This window comes from Aristolochia californica, unplaced genomic scaffold (assembly GCF_029961685.1).
Source record: "Aristolochia californica isolate CCGP_79_NKW_82.1479 unplaced genomic scaffold, dmAriCali1.0.hap1 SCAF_5, whole genome shotgun sequence".
NCBI classification, from domain to species: Eukaryota; Viridiplantae; Streptophyta; class Magnoliopsida; order Piperales; family Aristolochiaceae; genus Aristolochia; species Aristolochia californica.
In genome coordinates, this window is record NW_027182214.1 from 41471857 (window position 1) to 41484182 (window position 12326).

At 42.1% G+C, this 12326-nt stretch overlaps 2 protein-coding genes across 2 annotated transcripts; one reads left to right on the plus strand and one right to left on the minus strand.

Annotated features, from left to right (window-relative positions):
* The first annotated feature begins 6271 nt into the window (after positions 1-6271).
* LOC137966626 (zinc transporter 6, chloroplastic-like) lies at positions 6272-7416 on the plus strand. The gene is given in 3 exon segments (XM_068813306.1): positions 6272-6717; positions 6720-6961; positions 7081-7416. Coding segments are annotated over 3 exon segments (960 nt in total). The 5' UTR covers positions 6272-6314; the 3' UTR covers positions 7396-7416.
* A 1462-nt stretch (positions 7417-8878) lies between these two features.
* Positions 8879-10772, minus strand: LOC137966287 (ammonium transporter 2-like). Its single transcript, XM_068812869.1, has 4 exons — positions 10128-10772; positions 9730-10015; positions 9533-9636; positions 8879-9398 (listed from the first exon to the last, which is right to left on the minus strand). The coding sequence occupies exons 1-4, from the start codon at positions 10767-10769 to the stop codon at positions 8967-8969; spliced, it is 1464 nt and encodes a 487-aa protein (XP_068668970.1). The 5' UTR covers positions 10770-10772; the 3' UTR covers positions 8879-8966.
* Between the last annotated feature and the right edge of the window lie 1554 nt (positions 10773-12326).

A 12326-nucleotide genomic window follows, 5' to 3' on the forward strand; every position in this document is an offset into this window, starting at 1 on the left:
ATGTGACTGGGACATGGGTAATTTAATTGTAATCTAATTCTACTTATTTACTCTATTATAAATAGAGGCTCATTATTATTCCTCTTTTCCAGAAATTCAACACATTTATTCAATTAAGTTACTTTGTTAGTTTTTCCCTTATTTGAAAAATTAATCTAGCTTTACTTTGAACTTGTAATTTAAAATAAAGTCATTAAGAACTATTTAAGCTATTGCTACATAAGTAGGCACATCGGATTTGGTCTGCTTATTGTTTGTGGGTGAATGTGAAATCTGCCTTATAAAGTATTCAGATATAGCTTTAAGCAATTAAACCTTGCATTATTTTGGCAAGCCTTGGCAAGGTGGGATCGACCTCCACACAAGTAAATTGTGGAAGGCCTATGTGACAGTAGGGGATAAGGTTGAGAAGCATCATTTATTGTTGTTGTCAGGTATAAGTCCTAGTATATGCAAGTCGTGCTAAAAATCCTAGTGTCGGGTCTAGGAATGTGCCTAGTGAGCTACTTCAAATCCCTAAGTGGTCTAGGCTTGTATAACCTAGCTAGTTGTTAAAAAATCCCTATGTGGGTCCAGATTGGATAACTTGGTTTGTTGTATTATTCATATGTGAGGTTGAACTTTGCAAATTGGTTGATGTGATCAATTGAGTGGTGTAAGTCCCTAGAAAGGTAGCATTGTAATTAGATTCAAAAGCAATTTACTATAAATGTTATTTGACAAAACTTACATATTGAATTAACTCCAAGCTACAAACACTAGGGAGTGAATTAGTAATCAAATGGGGGGGGGGGGGGGGGTGTTAGTCAACGAATTGGAAATTTGATCTTCATCTTCATATTCATCTTATGCATCTACATGATCTTTATCTTCGAAATTCGTGTTAGTGTGAACAAGTTCATCTTTGAAATCTTCAAAATAGGGTATTAGTGTGGACAAGTTCATCTTCATCTTCATCTTCGAAATTTAAAACCATTGATTTTATTAATTATAAAAATAAGTTAATTAAACCAAGTGTTTGAGTTAACAATATTTTAATTACCACTATTAAATCACTAATACAATAGAGTAAATAAAAAATAAATATGATTAATGAATAAAAAATCTTATATTAATAACATAAGATAGATTTTTTACATGGTATTAATTAATAATATATTTTGACAAAATTAAAAGTAATTAATTAATCAAATGCATACTTTAATTATATTTTATTTACCAGAGACTTACTATGAAGTTTAATATAGTAATAAAATTGAACAAAAATAATAAATAAATACATATACAACTTTATTAATAACCTAAAAAAAAGATTATTTAAATAACGAGTTCGTGCCTTTAATATTAAAATCATCAAGTTACAAGTTTATTACATATAAACGACGCATGTTTAAAAGTAATAAGATAAAACCATCATTTATCGTTCCACATAGAAGTCGATATGACATCTTGAAATTGTGCGGCTCTTGTGGATTCTAACGCACTCTGCCTCCGAAAACATGTTACTTGGCTACCCACATCCTCAAATCCATCACAATCGTCGTTGTCTGTATACATTTTACATAAAATGGGATATGATCTCTACTTAAAATTAGGCATAACCTATATATATAATACATGTATAAGATTGGGCATAACCTCTTCTTATAATTGAGCATAATCTATGTATATAATACCTGTATAAAATTCGGTATGACCTCTACTTAAAATTGGGCATAATCAATATACATAATACTTGCATAAACACTCCATAAAATTGTCTATACATTCCATAAACACTCCATGGAATTGTTTATATACACTCCATAAAATAGTCTAAACACTCCATACACTCCATAACATTATAAATAAACTCCATACAATAATCAAACAAACAAAATTAAATGAAATATCACTATCAATTTACAATCGCCCAAATAAAAACTATAAATCCATTATAAATTTACAAACTATAATTGTTTCTCTTCATGCTAGTTGTTCCTCGCCCATTTCCTCTTATGAATTGATCTCCAAATCTTCCCCTTGATTGATCTTTCTCTTGTAGAGGAGGCAACTCCTTCAATACTGCAATTGTTACATCATCCACAATGCCCTGACATGCAAATAAGAACATCCAGAATAAATCTGTGATTATGGTATAAAAAAAAGGGCCAATTCTTTACTAGTTTACTTTTAACAATCTAAAATTTTTGAATAGGGATATAAATATTGCCCTAATGAGACATTCTCAAGCAGGCCTCCGGACTCAAAAGTCTCCTACTCCAAAAAATAAGATTGGAAAACAAAATCTTAGAACAATGGTTGAAATGGCATTAGTCAACAATATCAAAAGTAGGATGTATCAATCACAAGTAGCTGTCTATAAGGCAAATTATATACAACACTAAATTAATAAAAAAAAATAGAGTTTAGACTTACCATATGAAATTTGAGAAAAATCAAAGCCGAAAGGTTAAATCGAAACCACAAAAAAAAAAAAAAAAAACCATGTGGTGGATATGTATAACACCCGAATCTCCTCACCACATGGCAAAAATATTCCATAGCACTTCAAAAATCCTCAACAACATTCTAAAACATTTCAAAATTAATTAAACTATTTTCACGACTGCATATACACTAAACAATGAGAAAACACACACATCAAGTCCAAATTCACCGAACACCCTTGGTAGAGCCCCATATAACTTCGCAGTCACTACGAACTGTACCTCGTCAGTGATGGGGGTCGGGTTTCATTGGTTAATGGACGCTCGTGTAGGCGACTCAGCCTTGTTTGAATTGGACTAAATAATCCCTAATAAAACCTAAACCATAAACCATCAAACCCTAAAGTCAAACCCTATCACCTACTAAACTCTAAATGTTAAACACTAATTCCATAACACAATACCCTAAACCTTAGAAGCCCTAAACCCTAAATCCTATACCATAATTCCAGACTCTAAACCCAAAAAACCCTAGAGCTTAAAAACACAAACCCCCCCAAAACCTTAAAAAACCTATCACCTACTAAACTCTAAACCCTAAACACTAATTCCATAACTTAATACATTAAAAGCCTTAAACCCTACACCCTAATTCCAAACCCTAAACCCAAAAAACGTTATAGCTTAAAAACACAAAACTCCCAAAACCTTAAAAACCCTAAACCCCCTAAACCTTAAAAGCCCTAATCCCTAAAATACCATAAATCCTTAACCATAAACCCTAAACCTTAATTACTGGACCCTTAAATACCGAGCAGCAAACCCTAAAAATAATCCATACACAAATCAAGGATTTAGACTATAAACCGTAACCCTAAATCCCAAAATAATGCACAAATAACCCCCAATTACGCACTGAAAATAAATTTAAATCAAATAAAAAACTAATTTAATGAAAAAAATTAGGGTTTAGGCTTACCTTTTGAAATTTGGGGAAATCCGAAGCTGAAGGGTGAAATCGATGTCTAATCGAAGTAGATATTAAGCAATCGATGCCCAAATGTCCAAAATCGAAGAAAATCGAAATGGAAATGAGGAAATCGAACGAAATCGAAAGGTATTTTCGGGGGAAAGGAGACTAGCCAAAGAGAGAAGGGAGTGGGAGGCCGAAAGGGAGAAGAGAGGGAGAAGACAGAGAAGAAAGGGAGGTCGGGAGGGAATAGAGAGAGAGAAGCGAGAGCATCACGGAGACGAGAGAGGGGGTGCGAGAGAGAGGGCGACGCCGAGAGAAGACCGAGAGATAACGCCGGAGGTGAGAGGGAACTGAGACGGTGGCCGGAGACGAAAGACGAGATCGATTTTGGCAGCAGCGATATAGGGGGCGCAGGGAGACGAGAGAGGGAGTGCGGGAGAGAGGAAGAAAAAATAAGAAATGACGACGCGCGATGGGGGGGGGTGCGAGGAGAGAGGGGAAAAACCAATCGTCGCCCGTCCTTCAATTCAAAGAAGATCAAACAAGGCCTTCTTCCACATGATCGACATTAAACCGTGGAGATGAAGGACCCCTTCATCCCCTGCATCGAGATGAAGCTTCATCTGAGCTCCACTAACGACTTCAAATGTTGAAGGGTGTTATGTGGTTGAAGATCATCTCGTCCTTCAAGTTGACTAACCCCCCCTAAGATAGTATCATATTGTGAACCACTATAAATCGTTGTATGTCTACGGTGGGCTTGTTGCTTAAATTATTACTAGTTCTTGAATCTTGATTTTAATAATTTCATTGCAAAACTGAATTAAAATTATAAAAACTTATACAAAGGTTCAACAAAAAAATCAAAAGAAGCAAAAAATTACCAAATAATTTAACAAACCCATTCACCCCCCATAGTTTTGTTCCTCATCAAACCTAACAACTTCTTCCATGGACCTGGTTTCATAAAGGAGGAAGGCGAAGCCTAGCCTTGCCCCCCAGGGAAAGAGTCTTTGCCAACTGCTACAAAGGAAAACATCAATGAAGGAATTCACATTCTCATCCTTTGAGGAAATGAGAATGTACCCTCATCTTTAAATGCTTCCATAAGGAACATGGGCCTTTAGTTTCTTCCTCATTAAATTCTACCCAAATTGTGCATATTTTCATCTCCAATTTGGGAGAAGTGAGAATTGTCTTAAAGGGAAGTGAAATTTGGGAGAGGCAAAGACTATGTCAAAGAAGGGAAGACTTCCTTTTTGCTCCCTTTTGATAGAGATAAGGATATGGATCCAAATAGAAGTACCAAATAGACTCAAACTCAAACTTTGAAGAGTTATAATATCTACAGTCATTGTTATAATTCTATAAATACATGTGTCCTCATCAATAAAAATCACTACAAATATTATTATCAATTCCTAAATTCTATATGGTATCAGAGCTCTCGATCAGTCGTTGTTGTTGCCGCTGCATCCTTTCTCCCACCATTGTCTCTGGTCCGATTCCTCTCCCATCGTTACCACTGCTTCTTTGTTTTTAGTTCCATCGACCGACGATCACAATAGCAACCTTCTCAGCCTTCCCGGACATGTCCGCCTTGCTCTCTCCCACCATTGCATCATACCCAACCTTCGACCATCCCACCTCCAAAACAACTGTAATCCCATTGCCCGATGTTGCACACTCGTGTCTAGCTGAGCCATCACAAAGCCTCTACACCGCCCACCCTTCTTTTAGCTCTCCCAATGTTGTCGCCGAAGATAATCTCCAACCTTCGCCGCCATCGCCATAGAGATTACCTCTGTTGTCACAGTCGCCCACTTCATATCGGCGGCAAGGACCATGCGCCCCTTCCGCGCCTTTCTCTCCCTCCTCTACGACTCCATCATTGTCACCACCCCTATCAGCTAGATCCTCCACACTTCGCTCTTCTCCTCCCGTTGATTTCCATTGAGATTTACCTTTGTTGCCAATTATCACTATCACCCCGCTCTACTGGCAACCACCCTTGCCGGCACCACACCAGCCTCCCCCTACATCGCCTCAGCAAAACCATGCCAGGCTACCTAACTCACCACTAAACTTCTTCGTGGATGATGAGATTTCGTTCGCCCCAGCTGCTACCAGTGCTGCTATTCTTCTACATATCTTCACCGGATAATGTATTTTGTTCGCCCCAGCCACTACCAGTGCCACTACTCTTTCATTCACTTTAGTCGCTATCACTGTTGTTGCTCTTCCATTGAACGAAGTGATTCCGTCCGCCCCAGTCGCCACCAGTGTCATTGCTCTTTTCATCCTTAAGCTTCCGCGAACACGCTTCCTTCTCTTGAAGTCCAAGATTGGACACTCCTCTCGGAATTCTATTTTGTGGGGGCATGATAGAGATAAAGATAATGATTGAAATACAAGTACCAAATTAACTCAAACTCTAAAGAAGAGTCGTAATCTCTATTATTACTATTATAATTCTATAAATATATATCTCCTCATCAATAAAAATCACGGTAAATATTATCCTCAATTCCTAAATTTTATACCTTCGTCATCATCTACAAGACATGCAACAGGGATTCGCATTCGTGTCTCGAAAATTGAGGCTGAGCGTAGTGGACTAGTTTCATTTTTAATTTCTCTTGATTTATTTGTATAAAAAGCTTCATCCGACATGACTCGTAAGTCGTAACCTTAGCAGAAGCCCTCAAAACACTGGACCCCCCACATTAAATGGTATGCACCTCAATCCCCATCCAACGGCCGAGAAGAGCTCTCTTTTTAACACAAAAGACAAAGACACCCAACCACGGATTGCCTTTTTCCACACGATCTTGGTCCGAGTGGAAAATACACATAGCCCGCAACCGCCCCGTCGCCGAAGCCTCTCCAGTCTCCTCCCGAAACCCCCAGCCATGGCCACCGCGTGCATCACCGTCTCCGCCGGTGGGTCCACGTGCCGTGACAGCGCCGCCGCGTCCCACCTCAAGCTCCTGGCGATTCTCCTCATCTTCATCACCAGCGTCTTCGGGATCTCCTCCCCTGTTGCCCTCGCCCGCTTTTTTCAGGGCAAGCCCGCCTACACCAACATCGTTCTTGTCATCAAGTGCTTCGCCGCCGGCGTTATTCTCTCCACCTCCCTTGTTCATGTCCTCCCTGACGCTTTCCAAGCCCTCGCCGACTGTCAGGTCGGCTCACGGCACCCTTGGAAGGACTTCCCTTTCTCAGGGTTTGTGGCGATGATTGGAGCCCTTGTCGCCCTCCTTGTTGATATCGTCGCTAGCTCCCAAGCCGAGCATTCCCACTACACGCTGTCCGGTCCGAAATCCAACTGGGCTCTAGCGTCTCCCTCCACTGCGGCGATTCTCCGACGGACGAGCTCGCCAAATTGAAGGAGAGACTAGTCTCCCAAGTTCTCGAAATTGGGATCATTTTTCATTCCGTCATCATCGGGGTCACTCTGGGCATGTCCCAGAATAAGTGTACAATTCGGCCTCTGGTTGCCGCTCTCTCCTTCCACCAAATATTCGAAGGAATGGGACTTGGAGGATGCATTGCGCAGGTAAGCGAACACAAACACCATCTGATCAATTCCTTTCACTGACCAATTGAATTGAAAGCTGGAGGATTTCTGGCTAATTTCTTCTTCTACTTCTTCTTCTTCTTCACTCTCCACTATAGGCGGGTTTCAGTGTCAGCACTACAGCCTACATGTGTTTGATGTTTGCAGTGACGACGCCCATGGGGATTCTCATGGGAATGTTCGTCTTCTACCTCACTGGTTATGACGACAGTAGCCCCAATGCACTGATTTTAGAGGGACTTCTGGGGTCGCTTTCGTCAGGCATTTTGATTTACATGGGTCTTGTTGATCTCATATCCCCTGATTTCTTCCACAACAAATTGATGAGTTCCCAGTTGTGGCTCAAAAAAGCCTCTTATGTTGCTTTGGTGCTTGGATCAGCTTCAATGTCTGTTCTTGCTCTCTGGGCATGAATTCCTTTTTCGAAACTAAAAAATTACTTCATACACATGATATGATGAAATACACAGCAACTGTTTCCCCCTCTTTGTTCCAACGAACGCGATGCTCTGTGCCCTGAGCTTTACGCCTTCAGACGAAAAGGAAAAGGAAAAGAGTGAGAACTGATTGCTCCACTTTCTTTGAATTGAGAACTTTCTAATTTAATAAGGAAAGATCTTAGAGCGGCAGATAGCTCAACACGATTGAGCGCACTGGGATTTAATTTTTAATACCACGAAAACTGGTATGCTTCACGACCGACAGACGAAGGCAAGGGATTTTGTTTTGAATGGAAATTTTCTATCATTTGTTACGTTCAGTCTATATCAAACTAGGTTAGCCCAATCTAATCAGTATTTAATTCTGTTATCTGCTGCACTCATATATAGAAGTGGGTAGATCTTAACAAAAAAGTCTCCGACGACCAAAAAAACTGCCATTTCTTGCACAATGAAACAAAATATGCAAGCAATGTTCTGATTAAAACCCCATTAATGGCGTTCAACAGCTTCACCTTGGTCACCTGTAAACCATCATATGTAAGTGAACAAAACACAAACGGCGGGTCGATCTTGTAATAAAATCCCAAACATCGAAAAAGGAAAAAACTAAATAGAGAGTCACCTTTTTCCAAGATTCATGGTGTCATCCGAGGCAAAAAGCCTGAACTGGATCCGATGTCCATGAGTAGGGAGAAGGGGTCCACAGTCTCCACCCACTTCCTCCGATCCTTGGGAGAAAGCCCTCCGGCTGACCCTTCAACGTCGGAATGTTGAAGACGATCCAGTGACACTAGGGCACGATTGCGCCGCCCAGGTCGGGGGCGTCAATGTCTTCGACGACCAAAATTCAAAGAAATTATGACTCCGAACCCAACTTAGTTAAAAACAAGGTGTTACTTGGATGCCAAAAAAATTTAGTCAGATTAGGACTTGAACAAAGGGATTTGGACAATCGCAATTGATTATCTCTTCTAACACAACTTCAGAAGTGACAACTAGATTTGATGGGGGTCAAAGGAGGCGTCCGACGATTCTTCAGTTCTCTCCTTTTCATGGCAGACGGCGAAACTCGTCAAAGTCATTCATAGTCAGTCATTCACAGTCATCTAAAGCCGCCTCTTTTAATTTGTGGTCTTCCATTAAATCATTTCCTGTGATTATTTGTAGTTAAAAGAAGACAGCGAAGCAGACCCAATAAAGAAAGGATGGGCCGCTGAAAAGCTCATCTTCTCCAATCAAGTGAGAAGGAGATACTTGAGAAGTTCTGTTCGTTTTTGTCTTGCATCTACAAGGTCAAAGAAGCGATCTTTGATTCGATCTTATTGTCTCCGTCCTTCGACAAGTCAATCCGTAGGTCTAGAATTCAGGAGGAGTAAACTAATAGAGCTGGCAATGAAATTAACAGATCGTGTTCAAAACTTCCAAGGACGAACAAGAAACTGTCAACGAAAGAGATTCAAAGTGTGTAAAGTCACAATTGTACAAACTCAATGTAATCTAGTGATCACTGGAAGAGTGAAAGAAAAGGACGACGACGTTGTCTATAACTGAACGGTGAAGCCGCGGGCACCATTGGCTTGTCGGACTTGAATGTCATCACCGTAAACAGATGTCTGCCCGTGCCGGGTCGCGTCGTACTTCTCTCCGTCGCCCCACAAGGCGTAAGCTTCTTCTCCGTGGACGGCGTCGTCTCCAATCAAGAGCTGCTCGTCGGGCATCCTCAAGGGAATGAAGAGCCTTATGACGAGAAGAATCACTGTGGTGGAGACGATGTTCCAGCCTATGACGAACAAAGCGCCCACCAATTGCTTCAGGAACTGCACCCCGCCAACGCCGCCGTAGAAGGCGCCTCTTGAATTGGTGACCGGCAGGATGAGATTGCAGAGTGTTGGTTCCGCTAGAAGGCCTGTTAGAGCCCCGCCGAGAAGACCTGCCACGGCGTGGGTGTGGAACACCGCGAGCGTGTCGTCCACCTGCGATTACAGTGGAAAATGATGATCAGTTCTAGAAGCTAACATATCATAAACATGGAGTCAAGAACGATGACCTGGTCTATTATTGGAAAAAGGATCCCAGTAGATCACGGAATAGTAAGAGATGATGTCACCTTTTGTAACAATGTGGACTTCTTGTGAAGAATCATCATTGAGAACCACGGAATGCTGCCTGAAAGCATGCCCATCACCATTGCCGCCCACGCCTGCACTACCCCTGCAAATCCATTGTCAAACTCTCGGATATTAGATTAACCCGCCAACTAGAGTTTTCCACTTTTCCTGTCAAAAAATGGATTCGGATTCATACCTGCGCCGGGAGTAATGCAGACGAGTCCGGTCATCATCCCCTGTACTGCGCCGATCACGGAAGGTTTCCCGAAGAAAACCACATCGAGAGTTGTCCAAACGAGGAGGCTGGTGGCCGCACATATGTTGGTATTCAGCACTGCAATCGAAGCGTCAACATTTGCGGCGTACGGCGCTCCGCCATTGAAACCGGACCAACCCATCCACAGAAACCCCGCCCCGCAGAGCATCAACAAGACGTTGTTCGGCGGGAATCTCTCTCTGTCGCTCTTCAGCCTCGGCCCTACCTGCATGGCGTTGTTACTGTCATATAAATGGAAAGATCGGGTACGGAGTGTTTACAGAACGAAAAGGAGAACTACGGGTGTTTAATAACTGAGTCAAACTCAGGGCGGTTACCCAGTAGGCCGCGACGAAGCCAGCGATGCCGGAAGACAGATGAATGACATAGCCACCAGAATAATCGATGACGCCCCAGTGGTAAAGGAATCCTCCGCCCCAGAGACTGAAAGCTCCGACGGTGTAAGAGAAAGTGAGCCACAAAGGAACGAAAGCCATCCACGCCTTGATGTTCATGCGGCCCAAGACCGAGCCTGCGAGCAAGATGAGCGTAATCGCCGCGAAGGTGAATTGGAAATAAACCAGAGACGACATGGGGTAGAGCGGTTCGTTCCTCGGCGTCTCCACGGTCCCATTGCTGTAATGGTGAATACTCTGAGGCACATTCGCCTGACGAGCCAAGTACTTCTGACCCAAGGCCGGCGCACCTTTACCCCAGAAGGGAAGCAGTTTATCACCAAACGCCATCCGGTAGCAAACTAAGACCCAAAGGATGAGAGCGGCGGCGAATGCATAGAGCGCCATGAAAGCGGAATTGACAGCCCACTTCTTCTTGACGATGCTGCCGTAGAGGATCACCAAGCCGGGCATGCTCTGGAGGCCGACGAGAGTCGCGGCCGTCATCTGCCAGGCGTTGTCGCCTTTGTTGAGCCATCCCGGCACCGAAGGAGGGTGAGGAAGGTACGCCGGAGCGATCTCCATGTATCAAACGTGTGAATGACGCCAACAACAGCTGCCTGAGACCGGCTGCTCTCTATAAATAAGGACAAATGCGACATGAGAAAAGGTAAGATCAGAGAGGAAGAAAAGATGAGAAAAGTAAAAATTCCAAAAGTCAGTCAACCTATGATTTTAGGAATGTTCATATGACAAGAAAGGTAACAGGTGGAGCAAAGGTTTGGACTCAGGAGGCTCAACAAGAAACGTTCACGTCCCTGTCCTTGCGGTACACCGTGACGCACACGCGTTTGGAAGAAATTAAAAGAATCATCATCAGATAGCAGAAATTAAAATTGTATACTCTTTTCCCCTTCCCTGTTATTGGATTTATTTAACGGATGTAGAAAGCAAATAATCGTGCGTCGGAGTACACGCAAGAGGTGGGAAATTTCGTTAGTCTTCGTCGTAAGGCCGGCGAGTGTCTGATTCCGAATTTCGGTGTCCTCTAATACCATCCAAACCCCGACGACCTGTGGACCCCTTCAGTTGTCCGCAGACGCCTCGTGTCTTTCGTGAACCCTGAACGAAATTTCAGATAACTGAAATTTGAAAGATTCTGCGATTCTTCTGAGGTGCTTGTCTCCGTCCGACATGGTAGCCACGGCGGGGGAGCTCTCACGCTTCCGATCCTATTCTGCCCTGATCTCTCTCCGCAACTGATCTCGATTCTCGAGTCTCGACTTCTCGATGGAATCTCTCACCGGCAGAGACAAGCGTGCAGAGCACCTGACGCCGTCATTCTTCGGCGAGGGAGGCCGCGAGGGAGGAGGGAGAAGAGAGGGAGAAGAGAGGGCGAAGACGAAGTCGAAAGGGAGAAGAAAGCGGGAGAGAGAAGAAAAAAAATCGGGAGGAGAAAGTCGTCCCGACGCTTCAACGGGATGACTCAGAAAATTGGGGGGATTACTGATTCTACATATTTACTCTTGGGCGACTTCATTTCGATGACCTTTCTCATTTCATCGAAGCAGGCGCAGGTGCACTATTATCGCCTTATTTGAATGATATAGGGTTAGGCAACAAATTAAAAATTTGATCGTCATCTACAGCTTGATCTTCATCTTCATCTTATGCATCAATGGTAATGCATCAATAGGGAGGTTAGTCAACAAAATGAAAATTTGATCTTCATCTTTATCTTTATCTTCATCTTCATCTTATGTATCTACATGATCTTCATCTTCGAAATGGTGTTAGTGTGGACAACTTCATCTTCATCTTCATCTTCATCTTAGAAATTTAAAATCATTGATTTTAATAATTATAAAAATAAATTAATTAAACCAAAGTGTTTGAGTTAATAATATTTTAATTACCACTATTAAATCACTAATACAATAGAGTAAATAAAAAAATATGATTAATAAATAAAAAATATTATATTAATAACATAAGATAGATTTGTATTGTATTAATTAATAATATATAATATATTTTGACAAAGCAGATCTGAACTCTGTCAGTATATACTGGACTGAATCAACCTATTCTGCAGGTAAATCGGGTCGGGACGGGTTCTGTGGTTCACCACTGCCATCCCTG